The sequence below is a fragment of the Mustelus asterias genome, chromosome 21, assembly GCF_964213995.1.
Source record: "Mustelus asterias chromosome 21, sMusAst1.hap1.1, whole genome shotgun sequence".
NCBI lineage: Eukaryota > Metazoa > Chordata > Chondrichthyes > Carcharhiniformes > Triakidae > Mustelus > Mustelus asterias.
In genome coordinates, this window is record NC_135821.1 from 29,042,448 (window position 1) to 29,065,071 (window position 22,624).

Sequence of the window (22,624 nt, forward strand, 5' to 3'; positions counted from 1 at the left end):
ATAATCAACACCCCTCATCTCTAGTATCAACCTGGTGAACCTTCTCTGCACTCCCTCCAAGGCCAATCACACTGTGATCTCTGGAAATATCTTTGCTCGAAAGCCTTTTCCAAACACCACACTCTCCACGTATCTGCAGTATTTTGCTGTTATTTTAATTAAATAAGAGAATATTAGCTAAAATTAAGTTCATGAAATTAAAGACACAATTATTTAACTGCTTAGATGGTAGAGGACAGCGAGAGCAGGGATATTGGCTATGTACTCAAATTGGAAGGAAGTGATGTCCCACAAGGATCTATTATCAATGACTTAAACAGCACAATTGAGAGCCATAAATCCAAGTTTGCCAATGACACAAAGATTGGTGGCAAAGTATATACAGGAACATAAATTACAAAGAAATATGGGTAGATTAAGAAAATGGGCAAAAATTGTGACAGGTGGATTTCAATGCCAAAACAAATAGATTCATGAACTTTTAAATGGTGAAAAGCTAAGACCAGTGAATATCCAGAGATATTTAGGTGTCCATGTACAAATGCAGTTTAAATATAAAAAGTAATCAAAAAGCCTTACTGAATGTTAGCCTTTATGTCTAGAGGGCTTGAATATAAATGGGAAGGAAATTTCAATAAAGCTTCACAAAGCCTTGGTTAGACTATATCTGGAGTAGTGTACACAATTCTGGGCACTACACCATAGAAAGACTATCTTGGGTCTTGGAAGGAGTATAGTCCAGATTCACCAAACATTACCAGGGCTTCAAGGGTTAAATTTAAACAGAATAGATAACTAGATCTAGTTTTTAGTTCCTGGAATATAGGATAAGCAGCAATTTGATTGAGGTACCATGAATCACTGTGCAAGTTGACCAAAAATTAGGTTTCTACATAGACCTGGCATACCAATTAACCCCACAACATGCTATACTCACACAAGTATTCAGCCACGACTTTTCACCCCTTTAATGCATGTCTTACTTGCTGGTACCTTATAGCTAGGCGGCAGAGATCAAACAAGTGATACTTGCGAAAATGTGTGGGAATTTAAGATATGCCCATTCTTCACATCAGATGATGCTGACATTTCAACGTGGTGATCACTCAAACTCACACCAGCAGTTCACTTTTATACTCCGCATATAAATCAGCCTCTATTTTTGGAGGGATTTTTTGAGGTTTCAAAAGGGTTGACTTACATGTCGATATCTACAGTATTTAACATTTAAAAAGTCATGGATCAGAAAGTTCAGATTTTTCTTTGTAGAAATTGGAGAGGAAAAAAAAGAATATTCTTAAAAATCTACTTTTAGTGAGAATAAACATTTCTAGGTAAGCAAGTGCAGTAATGCTTAGATGCAACCTAGATAATAAAAACAACAGTATCATGTGCTTTTTCTCAGTGAGAATGTGAAATCCATGCCCATTAATTACTGTTAAATTTGAGGACAGTTGTGCAATTTGGACTTTCACCTACAAGGGCTAATGGAACTTACAATCTCATTGTTTCATTGCTGCAGCATATTGCATTCCAACAAATGAACCAAACGCCACAAAAATGCATTTATATTTTTGGAACCCTTAGTGAATGCTTTTTCAATTAAACCATTTTGAATTTTTAAATGGTCAGTTAACTGTTCAAACAATATAAAACTAAAAGCCTGAATTATAGATTAAAAGCACATAGTCATTTTTAGGCTTTATTTTAAGGTGTCATCATATCTTTCAGCACCATATAGTAGCAATTACATCATCACTTACATCCATTTCAAAAAAGTGGTCCTTTAATTTGGAGGCAATTTCATAGTCTGCTCTCAGTGCAAGGTCATGAACTTTTGTGCACTCGCCAAGGTCCATTCTCTGCAGAAAATTGAGAAACAAATCAAATATTAACTCGCCAGTACTAAATATTAAATGAAGTAGCAAAATGACAATATCAAACCATTACTTCAATTCACCATCATGAAAATGGACAGGTGTCCTAAAATAAGAGGACCAAATCGTTAGATATTGGAATCTCCAACAATAATGTTTAAATCAGCATGACCCAACACAAAAATGTCCAATGCAAGATTATAAATCATCAACATACATCAATTCTGAAGTAAATTCTTTTAAAATTCCAGTTATATGCCTTATCAGAACATAACATTGTAAAAATGCTTCACTTAATGAAGTCCTTATATTGTGACTTATATTTAGACACTGAGCTGACATACAGGTGGTTAAGGTCCAAAGATGTTTAACTCTTTTGGGTGAAGAAATTTTCATCTCAGTACTAAATGACAGAACACTGACCAATCATCAGTTAACGTTGCCATTTCTAAGCTTTTGATGGAAGGAAGATCATTGATGAAGCAGCTGAATATGACTGAGTTAGGACATTACCCTAAGGAACACCTCCAGCGGTACCCCACAGCTGTAATAACTAGCCTCCAACAACCACAGCCATCTTCCTTTGTGCTAAATGTGACCCCAGCCAATAAAGAGTTTCCCCACGATTTCTAATTATTTCAATTTTACTAGGGTATCTCGATGCCCCATTGGTTAAATCCTGTCTTGATATGTCAAGGTCAGTCAACTCTCGTCTCACCCCTGGTGACTGAACTCTTTTGTGACCCAGCCAAACTAGGCATCAGCAAAATCACTACAGTTTTCTTTGTATTCTTTTCAATCTTGCTTGTTGTTTTGCAATATGGGTTTAGCTCATGAAAAAGAAAATATTCAAATTGGGTACTGCATTTAGAAGTGACTTGGCTTTTGAATTCTATACACACAAATAAGGGGATGGGACGGAACTGTAAATTTCATTGCCGATTTGTGAAAACTGTCAAATTTACACATCTTCTAGTTTTACAACCTTCATCTCTTCATGTATGAGTGTGTGAACTAATAAACACAATGTTGTGCATGCATGAAAGCATCAATAAAGACCAAAGCAGACTTGATCATTATGATCTTCCACGTTTAAATATACTGATGCAGCCTTATGAGTTTCGTAAGAATCACATTATCAGTACATCATGAGGTCACAGGTTTGTGGTCTCTGGTGACAGGGCTCACAATAAGCTGGATAATACACTACTGCAGAATGACAACAGTAAAACAAAACAGCATGCATTACGGAGTACAGGGCTTCTAAAATGCTGCTCTGCCCTTTTCAGATAACAAAACTCCAACAGCTGTTGAGTAATCAGTGTTTAATAGCTTTTTGTTGAAAATAGTTTTGTAGATCGGAAGACGATGACAAATTTCAGGCAGTGGGTGAGTATCTAAGGTGTAAAGTCAAGCTTTTCTTTTAAAAAAGAATGCCTGTTAAGGTTAATCAGACACTATAAGCCCTTACAACTGCTGCATCAATAAGATGTGTGTTGGAGGAACTTTCCTGTCTATTGTAAATGGTTAGCTTTCTTTCTCGAGGTTTGCCTCTGGACTGGTATGACTGACAGTGTGCATGCTGGTCGTACATGTGGCTTGCATGTTTGGCCATCCTAGTAAATTTCCCTATGTAAACATATAGGGAAACAAATCATACATTTGCAGCAAGATCCGTCAGGAACAAAGTCTGAAAATTATCTGAAAATAATTCAGAAAGTCTCACATCAGCGATCCTTACATATCACAGCTACTAAAATTGAGTCAGGGATGCAACCCTGAAGACTGAATAGCAAGTAAACCTGAACTCTACCACTTTTTTTACTGAGATATTGCAACATTAAACAAATACAACATCATCTAATGCATCATAACGCTTTTAAAAAGTATGACAAAGATGGCTATTTGAAATGTACACAGAAAATGTCAAGAGTCTTGAGTGACACTGCTTTACTGCATCAGTTAGGTAATATATTCTGCCTTATATATCATGAAGAGACAGCCCTGGTTCCACTGATTGCACACTTTCCTTTCAGTCAGAATATTATAGGTTCAAACGCCACTCCAGATACATAGGCACAAAAATCTAGGCTGACACTTAGTGTAGTACTTCGGAAGTGCTGCACTGTCAGGGATGCCATCTTATGGATGAGATGTTAAACTGAGGCCCTGCGTGCTCTTTCAAATGGACATAAAGTGAGCACTAGTTTGAAGGGAAGAGTTGTTCTCCCAAGTGTCATGGGGCCAATATTTATCCTTCAAACAACATCACCATAATAGATGATATCTGATCATCATTACATCGCTGTGTGGGGGACCTGGCTACCACGTTTCCTACATTGCACTTTGGAACATCCTGAGCTCATGAAAGGTGCTCTATTAACCCATGTCTTTATCTTTCTTTCATAACTTTCTAGTCCTTTTCTATAGTAAAAAAATAGTGCATTAGTTAGTACACACTGACAAGCTGCAACTCTTGGCTTTTCACAAAAAAATCTTGAAATCTTGCCTGCCTGACAATCATTTCCCAAAAAATGATTCCTGACAAAATGGGATGAGTATAATATCAAGGGTAAGACTCTTAGCAGTGTAGAGGATCAGAAGGACCTTGGGGTCCGGGTCCATAGGACTCTTAAATCGGCCTCGCAGGTAGAGGAGGTGGTTAAGAAGGCGTATGGTGTGCTGGCCTTCATCAATCGAGGGATTGAGTTTAGGAGTCGGGAGATAATGATGCAGCTTTACAAGACCCTCGTCAGACCCCACTTGGAGTACTGTGCTCAGTTCTGGTTGCCTCATTACAGGAGGGATGTGGAAATGATTGAAAGGGTGCACAGAAAATTTACAAGGATGTTGCCTGGATTGGTTGGCATGCCTTATGAGGATAGGCTGAGGGAGCTCGGTCTTTTCTCCTTGGAGAGACGAAGGATGAGAGGTGACCTGATAGAGGTGTACAAGATGTTGAGAGGTATAGATCAGGTGGATTCTCGGAGGCTTTTTCCCAGGGCTGAAATGGCTGCTACGAGAGGACACAGATTTAAGGTGCTGGGGAGTAGGTACAGAGGAGATGTCAGGGGTAAGTTTTTCACTCAGAGGGTGGTGGGTGAGTGGAATCGGCTGCCGTCAGTGGTGGTGGAGGCAAACTCGATAGGGTCTTTTAAGAGACTTCTGGATGAGTACATGGGACTTAATAGGATTGAGGGTTATAGGTAAGCCTATATATAGGCCTAGGTAGGTAGGGACATGACCGGCGCAACTTGTGGGCCGAAGGGCCTGTTTGTGCTGTATTTTTTCTATGTTCTAAAACTGCAATAAATTGAGCAATCTCAGGCTTTATTTAAATGGCCACTACTTTTTTGGGTTGAAATGACCACACCAGCTAACAACTCCATCATAACAATATGTTATGTGACAACATGATAGGGACATGAAAAAGAGGAATGGAGTAGGCCATTTGGCCCTTCAAGACGGCTCCACCATTCATCAAGATTTCGGGATTAGCGTGATTGAAGACAAAAAAGGTCTGAAAAAATTTATTGACAAGGAATCGTAATTATAGAGCTTTTATGATCCTTAATGAATGCAAATGGGTGGAATTATTCATCTTCAAGTTGGTAAGAAACATTGTTTACCTTGCGGCACGGTGGCACACAGTGATTAGCACTGCTGCCTCATAGCCCCAGGGACCTGGGTTCAATTCCGGCCTCGGTTCACTCTGTGTGGGGTTTGCACAGTAAGAAGTCTCACAACGTAAGGTTAAAGTCCAACAGGTTTATTTGGTAGCACGAGCTTTCGGAGCACTGCCCCTTCATCAGGTGAGTGAAGGGGCAGCGCTCCGAAAGCTCGTGCAGACTCGAAGAATGATCTTGCTACACAGGAAGTGCAGCGAAGATTTACCAGATTGATTCATGGGATGGCAGGACTGACGTATGAGGAGAGATTGAGTTGGTTTGGATTATATTCACTGAAGTTCAGAAGAATGATAGGGATCTCATAAAAACTTATAAAATTCTAACAGGAATAAATAGGGTAGATGCAGGAAGGATGTTTCTGATGATGGGGGAGTCCAGAAACAGAGTCATAGTCTAAGGATGAGGGGTAAACATTTTAGGACTGAAATGAGGGGAAATTTCTTCACCCAGAGAGTAGTAAGCCTGTGGAATACGTTATCACAGAAAGCAGTTGAGGCCAAAATATTTTACGTTTTTAAGGAGGAGTTAAATGTAACTCTTGGGGCAAATGGGATCAAAGGATATGGGGGAAAGCAGGATCAGACCATTGAGTAGAATGATCAGCATGATCATAATGAATGGCAAAACAGTCTTGAAGGGCTGAATGGCCTACTCCTGCTCCTATTTTCAATAACCTCAACATTCCATGGATCCAGCTTCCTATTTGCATTCATGGAGGAAACTCCAGGCCATGATCTAACACAGAATTTGATTTACTTTGTAGCTAAGCTTGAACAGTTGGAACACACTACAGTTCCAACGGCAGATATTGTAAATCACAAGCTTGAATGAATTTTACATCTCCACTTCTGCCTCAGCTCATCTACTGCTGAAACCCACATCTATGTCTTTGTTACCTCTAGATTTGTCTATTCTAATACACTCCTGGCTAGCCCCTACATCCTATCCTCTGTAAACCTGAGGTTATCCAAAACTCTACTGCCCATCTTTCATCACACCAAATCCTGATCACTTAGCACCCTTGTGCTTGCTGACCTAGATTGACTTCTAGTTAAGCAACACCTCCTTTAAAATTCTCATACTTGTTTTCAATCTGTTCATGGCCTCACCCATCCCTAATTCTATAATTTTCACCAGTTCCACAACTGACTATCACACCACCACTCAAAGATATCCACACTCCATAAATTCTGCTTTCCTAAGCATCCCTGTTTTAAATCGCTCTACCACAGCTGGCTGTGCCTTCAGTTGCCAACACCCTAAACTCTGGAATTTGTGTCCTAGACTCCACCTCTCTCCTTCACGCTCCTCCTTTAAGTTACTTCTTAAAACCTACTTCTTTAACCAATCTATTGGTCATCTGATGGGTGATGCGTGGGTTTCCTCCGGATGCTCCAGTTTCCCCCCACAGTCTGAAAGGCGTGCTGGTTAGGTGCATTGACCCGAACAGGCACCGGAGTGTGGCAACTAGGGGAATTTCACAGTAACTTCATAGCAGTGTTAATGTAAGCCTACTTGTGACTAATAAATAAACTTTAAAGTTAAAGTTTACTTTAACTTTGATCTAATATCTCCTTCTGTGGTTTGGTGTCATACTTACATTTTATAATGCTCCTGTGAAGAACCTTCTAATACAATAAAGTCTCTTTATAAATACATATTGCTGTCGATGTACATAAGAACTTTGCATCACTGTAATTGATTTCTCCAAACATGGTGGCACTCCCCAAACTAATTTAAGTCACGTTTCTAAAGTTCAAATTTTTGCCTCATTTTACAAAATTACAAATTGAGTGCTCTACGTCTTCTGCCACACAATCGTTTATGCCAATTTTCAATGATGCAGTCACATTCAACTTTCCTTGCTGGTCAATAAAACTAAACAGCTTCAGTGACTGCATTGATTAACTAGGGCAGGGAAAGAGGATAAGCCTGCTACTCAGAGCTTCATGAATTTGAATTTGGTTCACAAAAGTTCAGCAAAACTGTCCCCCCTTCCCCAAACATTCCGGTCTGAGAGAGAGAGAGAGAGAGATGTCATCAGGCCAAGAGTACACAACTGTCTGAATGGGAGCTCTTGCCAGTCTAGGGCTATTGGGGAGAGAGAAAATAATTTGCCCAGGGCAGGTCTTACTAAGAAAGCAATTGCCATTGGCAGGGGGATAGAGGAGAATGCTGTGCAGTTGTACCTCGGTAAGGTGCTTGCAGACTGTGCTCTCTGGAAGTTGGCTGCCAGTCATCCGATTTCCTCGCAATCTGCAGCCATGCTCAGGGATACCCTGCCCAGCTGCTTCACGCTTTGGGCCACATGCACTCTTGTAATGACCCCCAGAATTCACACACCATGTTCGATTCCTCCTCATGTGGCAGCTCATGCTCTGGCACTACTTCTGACAAAAGCCATGCAGTCAATACTGCACAGGTGGGTAAGGGCAGGCACACTACATGCACATATTCCGTTCTGCTAGAATCAATAGCAAATCTGTTCCCTTTCTGTTGTTGTGTCCGGAAGCTCAGAATCGCATTGCTTTTTAAAAATGTTTAAAGGGCCATATATTTCAAAATCACCCCTGCTGATGTCGGAAAAAGAACTAAAAGAACAAAATTCCGTGATTCCAAAGTTGAAATTCTGCCAAATGCTGGAAATTTCTATTTCCATGGCTGATTTTCTACTTCAACGCCATTTTCCCATACTACCCCTACATTCCTTAATTTCCTCTGTCGTAAAAAAATTATCAACCTCTTGCTTGAATATACTCAACGACTGAACATCCCCAGCTTTCAGCTATAGAGAATTCCAAAGATTCACAATCCTTTGAGTGAATAAATTTCTCACCTCGGTCCTAAACCTCTAATTCGGAGGCTGACCCTGCGTTCTAAAATTCCCCAGCCCGGGGAAGCATTTTATCAGCATCTACCCTGTCAAGCACTTTAAGAACGTTATATATTTCGATTAGATCACTTATTCTTCGAACTCCATTGAAAGTAGGCCTTGTGTACTCAATAATTCCTCACACTACAATCTTTCATCCCAGGAACTAGTCGAATGAACCTTTGTTGCATTCCCTCTCGAGTATGTCCTTCCTCATGTATGATGATCAAAACTGCACACAGTTGTGGCTTCACTCAATTTCTTCTTCTTTTGGCTTCTCTTGTTTCACTTGAGGTCACCATAATGTTGATTGTTCACCATTTTCTATTTCAATAATCCTGGCAGTCACTCATTGCTCTTCCAATCCTGCTGCATTTACGTCTCTTGCCACCATATCTCTCCATCTGATCTGAGGCCTTCTCCCTCTTCTTCTTGGCAGCATCACCTTCATGACTCACCTCACCACATTTGTTTTTCTCTCTCCAGAGTAGATGATTATACCATTTCAATTGCTTTTCGACTACTTTCTTTTCAATGCGCCAACAATCGTCACTGAACTCCTGATGTGTTGGTTCTGTCTTTTTTCGTTATTCTGAATTCAATTTCCCAATCTTTCACCATTCGAAAAAAAATCTAATCTATTTTTCCTAGCAAAATGATTAATTTCACACTTTACCATTTGCATCCCATGATATAATATTCCTATCACTATACAGCAGTGCATCATACAATTTCCTGTGAGCAATATCATGGACAAACCATTAAAATCGATATATGTGAGAGAGCAGCTAAAAGTGACAGTGAACTGATAAAATGGTTTTAAACGAATTGGTTCAAAGGCATTGGACTGAATTTAGAAAACTAATCCGGTGCTTATTTCATACTGAAACGACAGGAAAAATTATACTTTAGTATTTAGTATCGAACTAGCAGCTGCTTAAGTGAACTCACCTTTAATTACAAAGTGCTCCTATTTTAGTAAAAAGCTCAGCAACAAGCATATAACTGTTCAGTATCAGATTTCACCAATTATAAAAGAATTGTGAATTAAAACATGTATTTTTTAATTTATCAAAATACATTACCGTTCCAGAAAGAATATCATGTGGACAGCAGCTCAGGAGGTGACTCTTGCAGACCCGATCGTCAGTAAATCTAATTCGCTGCCGACTGGCATCTCCTGCAATACAGAGGTCATAGTGCAACACAGGGTTAGATGGGAAACTATGAATCATACACACACGTAACAAGTAATCCCAGCCTCCATCCCTCTGACAAAGTATGTTTCCAATACCATGTGCCTTTTCTAAACTAAATGATTAAAATACAGTCGTGTCTGCAAAGTAGCCCAGTAATAGCTTGAGGATTTTAGCAAAACATTTACTTTTAACTTAACAGATTAGTCAAAAAACATTTACAGTAAAATTACCACAACTAAAGCCATTAAAAATTAAGCTTTCAAAATTCAATATGAAGCAGAATGCTGCATCTAGATATATATGAACAGTTTATCTACAACCAAACAGGTGCTCACCACTAAAGATGTGGCATACTACGAAAGCATAAATTTCTGAATGCTGTGTTTAAGCATCTTGTTGAGTTCAGCTCCCCCCTCCCGCCTTCAACCTCCTCCTACCTGATTGCTTATTTGACATGGTTTGTCTCCGGGTAGTTATGGAAATCAAGATAGTTGCTTTGTGCACATCCAGTAGCTGCTTGTTATTAAGTTACTCACTACTATAGGACTCTACAAAAGCAAAATAATTTTGTATAAATGTGCACTTGTGTAGAGATTGGATCAAATACCAGAAATGTTTTATACAGAAAGGGAAATATATCATTGCCAGCTCAGGCTGAAGTGGCAACTTTCAGAGCAAACTTATGTGTACATACTAACACCGCAGGTTACCACCATAATTAATGCATTATAGGGCAGCACAAGGGGGATTAATTGTTGTAGAACCACAACATTCCAGAGATTACTGGCATCAAATACACAACCTTTCAGAAGAGTGGGCTTCACTCTGTATATAATTCAACATGAACAGGTCTCAAGCCAGTACCTCAATCCTGCCAGACTGCTCATTACCCCAAACCAGCATTAGTAGGGACTCTTATATATTACACCCCAGTCCTATAATTCTCTCCTCCCTTCCTACTATGGATTATTAAAACCTTTTCAACAGCTTTCATAGTCTCGCCCAACCTACAATGTAAATGTGGCAGTAGTCTTTTATGGACTCTCCTTCCTGGACTTGTTGGGTAAGGCGGCAATCGGAAACATACTTTTTCACCCAAGTACGTTTACTGTATTACAAGTCACACAGATGATTTCACATTCGTTTAGGGCAAGTTGTATTTTAAGAGGTCAATCAGTCTTTCGTGAAGCAGGTTCCAGGCAAGTATCATGTCTTGGAAATGAAATCGTAGGAAAATCAACTTTGTGATATCGACAAAGCTGAATACAATTACTCCGGCTGCAGGGAAAGAAGTTCACCAACAAAACTGCCAGTCTACCTGGACTGTGCACACAGAGAGCAATGTGACTAGCACTGCACTACAGACTGATTTCAAACTTACTGAAACGGGCAAAGTAGTCCATATCAACAGATTCAGTTAAACAAGGGTAGAGCTCCTTGCCCTACTTTAAGAGAAACAAGGAGAAAAGTTTCATTCAAATAAAGTTCCTAAAGATTTAAAGAGGTGTCACTATCAATTGAAGCACCTAAAATGACTGAACTCCATTTTTGACAGTAATCATGCCAAAAACAACCAAATTAAAATTAGGATTCCAATTTAAGTAAGGGTATTCAGATGCGGTCACTTACAGGATTTTCCATACTGACCTGATTCGAACCCACTTTATACACCTGCCCACGCACTTCTTTCATCTAGCTGCATAGGAGCCATTACATATGTGAGCGATAACGGACAGGAGAAAAACACATTGAAATCACATAAAACTAAAAAAAAAATTAAAAAAAGATCAAAACACCACTCATGAGACGAGTTATAAATACATTAAAAAAAGCACTGTCCAGAATTTTATAACCTCAATTATGTCACAGAAGTGCAGTGCTTTCATTTGGTCTAAGCTACTCCAAAGCAGTTAACTTGTTAATTCTAAGTCCATGTGCGCAAGTGGCAAAATTTAGGATGCAGTTACAAAAAAAAAACACATGGGAAATAACGTAAGCTCCATTAAGATCACACGTCAAACATAATGCAAATCTTCACAAATATAATTTTGGTAGTTGCATCACCCTACCCTACAGATGCTGTGTTGTACTGGCCCAAAGATAGACCGTGTGTCAGGTGAACTCCTGTGAGAGTAAAGCATTGTTTAATGGATATACACTGCTCAGAGTACAAAATGAACATTTAAAAATTTTTTTATAGACTAATAAGCCCCAAACTGCGCAGCTGCCTCAGTCTATTCTACATGGTTTTCATTAATCCCACATCTACTTATCAGGATTCTGTGTAAGATTCTTTTCCAAGACATGATACCTCATGGAATTCTTTCAGCCATGTAAAATGTCATTTGAAATCAACTGTAAAATTTCCTTTTTTTTTTATAAAAAGAGGGATAAACAAAACAAATTGAAAAAGCTTGCAAAGCGAGAATACACACTGCGAGTGCCCCCAGGACACCAGCTTCCATCTCTTCCACTATTAGTGCCTCAGCTGCACAGTGTTTTATACCCTGGATGTTGGGAAGTTAAAAAGGTGAGAGTGTTCAGTGTTATACACCTGCAAGAAGGGACTTACGCCAATCACACATCAAGCAGTTCTACAAAATGAAATGAAATTATCTTCTTTTGGACTTAAAACAGCGTTTTCAAAAATAGTAACAGTAAACACTTGGTCGACTATACAGTTTACTTCTCTGACGGCCATTCCAAATTAAAATGTAGGTTTAAAACTTCTGCACTGCACAACTGTGAGAAAGATCATTTCTCAAATACCTCAACACTATTTCAACTCAAAACTCCTGGAATTTATATTCACACTAACTAGTATAGTTTTGACTTTTCAGCATCATTGAAGCAACAACTAAATAAATGCAAGATGAACTAGACATTGCTCTTTCCTAATGGGTGATTAAATTATGCACTAGAAGATAAGGAAATGAAACCTTAGTGGAAAAACGAGGGGGGTTTGGGCTTGAATAGAATGAACATTCATCTCTGATCACTTTGGCTTAAACCTTTCATTCAGCCAAGTTGCTAATTTGATCTTACATAGAATGCCATACCCAATAGATTGATACTTTTCTGAACAAGCCTTGACATATTGATAGTTATTTGCAAGAGAGAATTCTCATTCTCTGTTTATTTAACTTCATGATTCATTTTAATGATCAGTCACAATTTTGAATATGTGGCCAATTATGATTTTCAGAATGATTATGCAACACATGATTGGTACAGCTAACAATTATTTCAGCCCCAAGCACAGGCACTATTCTCTTGCACAAAACGAGATCGATTTTGCCACAATTATTTGGTAAACAATTGTCAGAAGTATTAAATTTTATATCGAGCTCGGAATTAGTCTCAAATTTGGAAATCACTTAGCTTTTGTAAAATACTGGCTACTAAAGGAAGGTAGCACAAACATTTTTGAAGACAGTAAATGTTTCAAGTATAAGCAAAGATAAATTGAAAGAACTCGAACCTGATCAATGGCTACCTTCCCAAACAGCAGAATCACACAAACGAGTGTGGCTCAGTTCACATCACCATCCCAAAAACATGGTTTAAATTAAAACCTGGGTTTCGACTGCATTTTAAGATTTTGACGTTCTAATTCCTAACATACAGTTATTGGGTATATTTGCTAGTTTCAAAAAGACAACAGAATAAAGCCCCAGAAGAAAACAGAATTAAGTGGTCCTGCAAATGAAGTGAGATCACTATCACATGGGCAATGCTTATTACAAAATGCTTGAAAATGCCTTCAAGCCCAATACATTATTGGGACAGCATTTTTTAAAGTAAGAGTGCAAAGGGCAGAAAGTGGGTTTGACTGTTTGTGGTCATTTCAGAGACAGGTGGTCAAATATTCAGGTCTGCTCTGTGGGAGTACGCAAGTTCTGACAGTAGGTACTGCTGGTGAGGTGTATAATGTTTAGATTAGGCACATCAATATAGTGTCCATGTTTTCCATTTTGGCAGACATTTTGTGGTTGTCCAGGTTGGCTCTATTCCATCCACACCCAAAATACAAAATCCACTATCCTTCAGGATTCGGTCAATTTGGTAAACCTAAACAACGCAACACTATTTTCACCTTTGAACAGCACTGCAAAAAACCTGCCAAATCAAACAGGTGAGCTGCACCACAACACTCAAAAGTCAACTCAAAGTAAATACAACACCATCATATGAATTATGAAACAATAACCTACTTCAAAGTGAATGGACAGTAAAATCACATTTCAAGGTTTGGATTTGTTGATCAACTCAATTTCTATTGTTTAGACCACTGAGTGCTCTACTGAGGGAACCATATCGGAACTCCCACATATTTTCTTTTTTATTTCTTCTTTCATGAATGCGAGCGTCACTGGCTAGGCCAACATTTGTTGTCTATCCCTAATTGCAGTCGACATGGTGGTAGTGAGCCACTTTCATGAACTGCTGCAGTCTATGCGCTGTTAGGAAGGGAGTTTCAGGATGCTACAGTGAAGAAACAGTGATATAGTTCCACGTCAGTATTCTCTGTAGCTTGGAGGGGAACTTGTAGGTGGTGACGTTCCCATGTGCCTGCTGCCCTTGTCCTTCTAGGTGGTAGCGTTTGGAAGGTTCAGCTGAAGGAGCCTTGGTGAGTTGCTGCAGTGCATCTTGTATGTGGTACACGCTGCTTGCGGCCATTGTGCATCAAATGGTGGAGGAAGCAAATTTTTAAAGGTGGCAACTGAGGTGCCAACAGGCTATTTTGTTCTGGATGGTTCTGAACCAAGCAAGCTTCTTGAGTGCTGTTGGAGTTGCACTCATTCAGTTAAGTGGAGAGTATTCCATTCCACTCCTGACTTGTTATAGATGGTGGACAGGCAAGGAGTGGGGAGTCAGGAAATGAATTGTTCACCTCAAAATTTCCAACCCCTGACCTGTTTTTGTAGCCACAGTATTTATATGCCGGTCCCAGTTCAATTTCTGGTCAATAAACCCTAGGATGTTGATAGTGGGGGATTCAGAGATGGTAATGCCATTGAATGTCAAGGGGACATGGTTAGATTTTCTCTTGTTGGGGATGGCCATTGCCAGGCACTTGTTACTCGTCACTTATCAGCCCAAGTTTAGATTGTGCGAGTCGTGAATGGTACTACACATTTTATGCAATCATTAGGGAACATCCCTACTTCTGACCTTATGATGGAAGGAAGGTCATTGGTGAAACAGCTGATGATGGTATGCCTAGGACCTTCCCCAAGGAATGCCTGCAGTAATGTCCGGGGACGGAGATGATTAACCTCCAACAACCAGAGCCATCTTCATTGGTGCTGGTAATGACTCCATCCCCACTTCTGACCTTATGCTAGAGGGAAGGTCATTGATGAAACAGCTGATGATGGTGTGCCTTGGACCTTCCTCAAGGAACGCCTGATGTAATGTCCCAGGATGGAGATGATTCACCTCCAACAACCAGAGTCATCTTCCTTTGTGCTGGGTATGACTCCAACAGCGAAGAGTTTTCCCCTGATTCCCACGGACTTCAGTTTTGCTCAGGTTCCAAACTAAGCATCAGTGAGCAGGTTATTGCTATGTTAAGTGCTTCTTGATATCACTGTCGATGATATGTCCCATCACTTTACTGATAATCAAGACTAGACTGATGATAGTGTAATTGATCAGGTTGGATTTGTCCTGCTTTTTGAGGACAGGCCATACCTGGGCAATTTTCCACATTGTCAGGTAGATGCCAGTGTTGTAGCTGCACTGGAATAGCTAAGTTAAGGGCGCAGCTTGTTCTGGAGCACAAGTCTTCAGTACTATTGCTGGAATGTGGCCAGGGACCATAGCATTCCTTCAGCCATTCATAGATATCATATTTGAGTAAATTAAATTGGCTACAGACTGGCAACTGTGATGCTGGGTCCTTAGTAGGCAGAAATCACCCACTCGGCAATTCTGGTTAAAGATGGCTGCAAATACTGCAATGTTGTCCTTTACACTGGTGTGCTGGGCTCCCCATCATTGAGGATAGATATATTTGTGGAGCCTCTTCCTCTGGTTAGGAAATTGCCTGCCATCATTCACAATTGGATGACGCAGGACTGCAGAGTTTAGATCTGAGCCACTGGGCGTGGGATAGCTTAGCTCTGTCTATTGCATGCTGCTTCCATTATCTGCCATGCAACTAGTCCTGTGTTATGGCTTCCCCAGGTTGAAAGCTCATTTTTAGGTATGACTTGTACTGATTTCATAGCACAACATTGGGAAAGCAGTAGTATATTCAGACAAAGTCAGCATGGATTTACGAAAGGAAAATCATGCTTGACAAATCTACAGGAATTCTTTGAGGATGTAACTAGCAGAGTTGACCAGGGAGAACTGGTGGATGTGATTTATTTAGACTTTCAGAAGGCTTTCAACAAAGTCTCACGTAGCAGATGACTATGTAAAGTTAAAGCCCATGCGATTGTGGGTAGTGTCTTGAGATGGCTAGAAAGCTGGTTAGCAGACAGGAAGCAGAGTTGGAATAAATGGGGCTTTTTCCGAATGGCAGGTAGTGACTAGTGGGGTACAGCAGGGATCTGTGCTAGGACCCAACTGCTCACATTATATATTAATGATTTGGATGAGGGAACATAATTTATTATCTCCAAATTTGCAGATGATACAAAGTTGGGTGGGAGGGTGAGCTGTGAGGAGGATGAGCTGTGAGGAGGATGCAGAGATGCTTCAGTGTGATTTGGACAGGCTGAGTGGGTATATGCGGTATAATGTGGAAAAATATGAGGTTATCCACTTTGGTAGCAAAAATAGGAAGGCAGATTATTATTTGAAAGGGTGTAAATTGAGAGAGGTGGATACTCAGCAAGACCTTGGTGTTCCTGTGCATGAGTTGCTGAAAATAAGCTCGCAGGTACAGCAGGCAGTAAAGAAAGCAAATGGTATGTTTGCCTTCATAGCGAGAGGATTTGAATATAAGGATAGGGATGTTTTACTGTAATTGTATAGAACATTGGTGAGGCCACACCTGGAGTATTTCGTGCAGTTTTGGTGTCCTCATCTGAGGAAGGATGTTCTTGCTAGAGGGAGTGCAGCAAAGGTTTACCAGGCTGATTCCTGGGATGGTAGGACTGTTATATGAGGAGAGACTAAATCAATTAGGATTATATTCGTTGGAGTTTAGAAGAGCGAGAAGGGATCTTGTAGAAACTTATAAAATTCTAATAGGATTAGATAGGGTAGATTCAGAAGGATTGTTCCTGATGGTGGGGAGTCCTGAACCAGGGGTCATAGTTTGAGGACAAGGGGTAAACCTTTTATAACTGAGGGTCAGGTGAATTTTCTTCACCCACAGAGGCCAAAACAGTGTGATTTCAAGAAGAAATTAGATGTAGCTCTTGGGGCTAAAGAGATCAAGAAATATGGGGAGAAAGGTGGGATCAGGATATTGAATTTGATGATCAGCCATGTTCATAATGAATGGTGCAGCAGGCTCGAAGGGCCATATGGCCTACTCCTAGTTTCTATGTATACCCTCCTGCACTCTTCAATGAACCAAAGTAGATCCCTGAGTTTATAATAAAGATAGAGTGAATGCTATATCTGAGCATGAAGTTAGAGAAACTGGGTGAATACAATTCTGCTACTGCTGATGGCCCATAGTGCCTCATGAATGCCCAGTTTTTGAGTTGCTAGATCTGATCCAAATTTAACCCATTTAGCATTCTGCTAGTGCCACACAGCATGATGGATGGTATCCTCAATCTAAAGATGGGATTTTGTCTCCACAATGACTTGTGTGGTGGTCAATCCTACCAAAACTATCATGGACAGATGCATCTGCGACAGGTAAATTGGTCTGGTTGAAGTCAAGTAGGTTTTTCCCTCTTGTTGGTTCCCTCATCACCTACGACAGGCCTAGTCTAGCAGCTATGTCCTTCAGGAAACTGGTACTACCAAGCTAATCATGGTGACAGACATTGAAATCCCCATCCAGAGTACATTCTGTGGCCTTGCCACCTCAATGCTTCTTCCAATTAGTGTTCAACATGGAGGAGTTTGCATTCATCAACAGGGACATGGGGAAGAAAGAGATGGACGGATGGGCGGTAGGTAAGTGGCAATCAGCAGGAACTTTCCTTCCCATGTTTGACCTGACGCCATAAGACTTCATGGGGTCCGGAGTCAATGCTGAGGACTCACAGGGCAACTCTTTCCCCAGTTTAAAGCAATGTGTTGCCGGCGGAACTGGACATACCCAGGAATGGTGGTCCCTGGGATATTGCCTGTGAGCTACGATTTGGAGAGTATGACTAGTCTGTGTAACAGCTCTCCCAGTTGTGGCACAAGCCCCCAGATGTTAGTAAGGAGGACTTTGCGGAGTTGACAGGGCCAGGTGTACCATTGTCATTTTTGTTGCCTCAGTTGATACTGGGTAGTCCATCCAGTTTTATTCCTCTTTGACTTTTTTGTAGTGCTCTGGTGCAACTGAGTGGCTTGTGAGACCATTTCAGAGGACAGTTAAGAGTCAACCACATTGTTGTTGGTCAGGAATCATATGCGAGCCAGACCAGGTAAGAACAGGAGGATTCCTTCCCTAAAGGACATTAGTGAACTAGATTGTTTTTATGACAGTTGATGATTGCTTCATAGTCACCATGACTGGAACTAGCTTTTAATTCCAGATTTAAGTGAAAATGCCCATAATCCATAAACTGTAACAGGAGCATCTCAAAAACACACACAAAGAGCGGTCTTTGTGTGGAGTTTATGGAAGAAAAAAGGGAAATAACTTTATAGTTGTAGTCAACCAACAAATGTACCCAATAACCTTGCAGCGCAGCAAATTATCAATCAGCACAATGTCAAGCCTTGTTTGATGACTATGTACCAAGCTATTGTATATAACATATCTACATATTCTCCCTTTGAAATTTGACTGTTTAATGCCTATGGCACTTACGACGCCAATGGCACTTATGACACGACTCAAAGACAGTTTTATTAATGTTTAATAAATGATCTTATGGACTATGATATTAAGACCATTAACTGTAGAAATTAATCTACTGCTAAGTTCTTACACTGTAGCAATTAAGGCCACTTGATTTAAAGCTGGGGCTATTGCAAAACATTGATCAAAAAAAAGCATTGTTACTGATCCTGGTTATAAGAGAAAGTACACAAAATAGGTAGGAGCTTTTTTAAAAATTCTGGAGAATGTCAGGCATCAATGATCCCCTCCCACAAATCATCATAATAATATCCTAGTGTAAATTTTATTGCTCATAATACAAAGATATTGTGAGTACTCATCTAGATGTACTGGATGAGCAATATATTATATACTTGGAATTGAGATACTGTTTTCAAAATGAACAGACTGCTCTTAAATGTAAGTTGTGGGTCTTTAAAAAGACAGCGAATTGTTCCTCTCCCCAGCTTGTTCTCCAGCCAGAGATAGCAGAGGTTCACATTTCTGATTGTGGAGTCTTTGAAAGGGACAGTTTCTGCTCGTCTAACTAGAGAGGAAGAGGCACAAAATAACTGAATGCTTTCAGCTTCTTAGAGGGAAAATTGCTGGTCTGGGGTGATATTATCATTTTCAGTTGTACCTAAGCCAGGAACATTCCAGGGCTGTGCTGAGAAAACGCAGGCAAATACAAACTTTGATGGACCACCATGCTGTAGTTTTCATTCTCTTCATTCCGCTAACAAATGGATTCACTCATTGTGAAGTTGTCTAAAATTGGTTTACATTCACAACTTAAAACTAAACTAAACCAAAATATCAATTCCAGGATCAGAATGCCAGATCCAAGTAGGCTAAGTGGGACAAAAAATAAAACCAGAACTAAAGAGAAAGTACAGCATGTTGAAAATTCCCTCATGGAGCAGGAGAATGAGCAAGAACGTCAGTACAGTTTTATGGGAGGAATGGGTATGCCAAGTTTTAGTATTGGAACAGGGATCAAGTTCTCATCTATGATTTAATGAATCTGTGCAGCTTGGTCCACTAGCCATCTACAAATTGTTGTTTTGCAGAAATAAATCAGATCACTGCCCCTTAGCACACGCTTCAAGGATAAGTAAAACTATGTTTGGATGCTTAAGACTAAAATAGGATTGAACCATTAACACAAAAGATATCCTCTCCCTTCTCTCTGCAGAAAAGCATGCCAGCAGGAAGCATTAGTGAGTACAGCTGACCAGTCTATAAAATGTTTCCTATCCTACACAGCTGCACTCAAGAGTGAGGGAGAGAAGAATGATCTTCTTGTCCCTACAATATGGTATAAAGTCAACATTTAATGGCTAGTCCTCTTTTTATGTGCATCTGATGAAGTATGAATACTTCATTCTCTCATATGATATGGCAGGATTTCTCAGATGTTTACCATCAGGATTTAAGATTGTGCCTTTATTACAACAGTCTGGATAACACTGTTGGCTGTTCTTTGTGTAAATTCAGCCTTTTGCCACAACGACCCATCGCTGTGATGCTAGTCGCATCGAGCATAATGATCACTACTTTTAAAGTGCAATCCTAAATCAAGATGACTGTCACTCTCACAGTAAGCAACTTTGCAGACTTCTGGCATATAGCTGCATTGCACAGCCAAGCCAATTCTTATTTGGTACCACCATCACCCTGAAAAAAAAGTTTCAGTGAGTGAAAAACCAATTCTGACGACCCGAGGTTTTTAAAATGGCAAATTTTCATTTATACCCATAGCAATAAAACATGTGGTAAATCTTGACCAAATGCTCCAGAATTTATTTCTTAATATGAGCGAACAATGCAATTAAATCACAGCATGTGTCTCGTAAATACTGGTCCCAGTTTAAATCTAGTGGTCTCATATTGCTGCTTGCAAGTTAGCAGTAGTATCCTTTCAATCGATTCCCCCAAAACTGAAGTAAACCTACATATCAAATTGGTCTGGCCAGAGTTGTTACTGCATTGCAGTTTACTCATTTTCCACTGTTGTGTACACCGTATCTTTGTATATTGCAGCTATTAAAATTGACCGTTTCCTTTGTCCACATTTATTAACACAGCTGGAAAAATTAGTCATGACTCACGGCTCGATGAACGCGGGGTGTTTCTGTAACTCCCTTGCAGATTGAAGTAGGCAGGCAAAGATACACTGAACCTTTATGAATAAAACAAGGGGCCAAATTGTTCAGTTTGTATAGGAAAAAAAGAGTAACGCCCAGCAAATTCAACAATGCATCTAACTGCAATATTACATGTCCTGGAAGGGAGGAAAAAAATATCTTTGTAATTATATGCAACCCAAATGCTTTAAACACAAAGGAGTCTGTCCATTCCTTCCAGTTTAGATGATCAAATTTTGACTTGCCACAATTGACAGTTTACAGAGCCTTACAGACAGTTCATTCCCCCCCACCCCTTTATTTCAACTATCAAGTACCTCTAAGTAAATTCTGATTCCTCGCCACCCAAAGAAAAGCAACAGAATAAAATTCCAAATTTATTACCAATTCAGAGTCGGAAGAGGAAGAGATACTTCTGCAATCCCACACTACCAATTGCATATTCCTTCTGAGTGTGGCTTTCAACTGATAGCTTAGAATTTTCATTAGCCCTACCGTGCAACCACTTGCATGTTTTATTTAAAACATTGATTGTACCAATGCATAACTTTGCACAGGTTGTGCACAAAATGTTTTAAAAAGTTGTGGGGTTATGTAGCTTTGACCATTACAAAAAGTTCCTTACAAATACTTTATTATATTAATGAGTCAATCCACAACAAATCAAGTGAAAATGAAGTACTTTCAGCTTAAAATACTTTTCAATTTAGGATGTTAGTGTAGAAGTCTATTGTGTGGCTAGACTCTGTTTTATTGAACCAATTCTGGTGTCCAAATATTATCTGACAAAATGAAGCAACGTGCTACAACTGACAACTTAGAACAACCTCCTGAAACATTCATTTTCAACAGCAGTTCCTAATCCTTTTAAGATTCCACTAAATGAATGAATTTACTTTTCAGAATTGACTCTTTCCCTGGATTGCCACATTCGTAATCCATTTTTTAATCAATTCTATAAATTAAAAAAACCTACAGTTACTGGACTCCTCCATTTAAAGATAGAGATTTTAAAGGATGGTCAGCAACAAAGCTAAACTGACTCTTACCAAAAGGAGATGCACAACAAGGAGGAACCCAACTATCACATTACAAGTAATCATGGTATTGAATTCCTTTGTGCACTTTTAGCTGTTATACATACTGCTGTGCACACTATTTGAAAACTATTAACAAGCTGGTTAGTAACTTTGGTCAAATCCATATTAAAATTTTACATTGCACAGAATTCCTATCAACTTTTTCCATTAATTCCTTTGCCCACATTTATATAAGAAATTGTCTTTGTAAACTCACTGTGCTGCATTTACACCCTTCCGCCATTGGTGATGATGGGCAATAAATGCTGGCCTTGCCAGCAATATTCCCATCCCATGAACAAATAAAAGCAGAAACATAAAAATAAAGATAGAATATGCAGAATGTAAAATGGGAACAGAATCAACTGTGTACGCCACAAACTCTACTGCATCTGAAGACTACAATTAGTCTCAATTTCCTGTGTGCAATGAGAGATCAACCAATATGAGAAACAAATTTCAGATACCAAGTGTACAAAATACATCAGTTTAAGGTTTTGTCAGTTATACATCAGGGACATGGAACCAATTGTGGATTTCTGATTTGTAAGTTTAAAAATGAACAACCAATACCATCCTTGGGTTTGATCTCAATACTCATTTGCAGTGTACGCATATAAATTAAAGAAATTTTGTGTGTTTATTGGTAAAATGATAAGTCAAAAGCACTGTGGGTTTTTGATGATAATGTGCTTTACTTCTTTGGTGATGCAGGTAGTTGTTAAATATTCTAAGAGTTAAGGTGTTTTCCTAATAAAACAGGGATATCATTGCCATACTTGTGGCTCATCTGCAATTTTTATTG

At 39.5% G+C, this 22,624-nt stretch overlaps 1 protein-coding gene across 18 annotated transcripts in view; it reads right to left on the reverse strand.

The window, feature by feature from the left end:
• Positions 1-22,624, reverse strand: part of LOC144509199 (putative RNA-binding protein Luc7-like 2) — a 79,762-nt gene that overhangs the window by 36,508 nt on the left and 20,630 nt on the right. For 3 of the 18 annotated variants that reach the window (XM_078237656.1, XM_078237663.1, XM_078237655.1), the window contains 3 exons: positions 20,705-20,775; positions 9,524-11,761; positions 1,764-1,862 (listed from right to left, as the gene is read on the reverse strand). In XM_078237656.1, the coding sequence (XP_078093782.1) occupies positions 1,764-1,862; positions 9,524-9,673 (249 nt within the window). In that variant the 5' untranslated portion in view covers positions 9,674-11,761; positions 20,705-20,775. The remainder of the gene's footprint in view (positions 1-1,763; positions 1,863-9,523; positions 11,762-20,704; positions 20,776-22,624) is intronic. The other 15 variants (XM_078237654.1, XM_078237662.1, XM_078237671.1 and 12 more) reach the window with 10 other exon arrangements.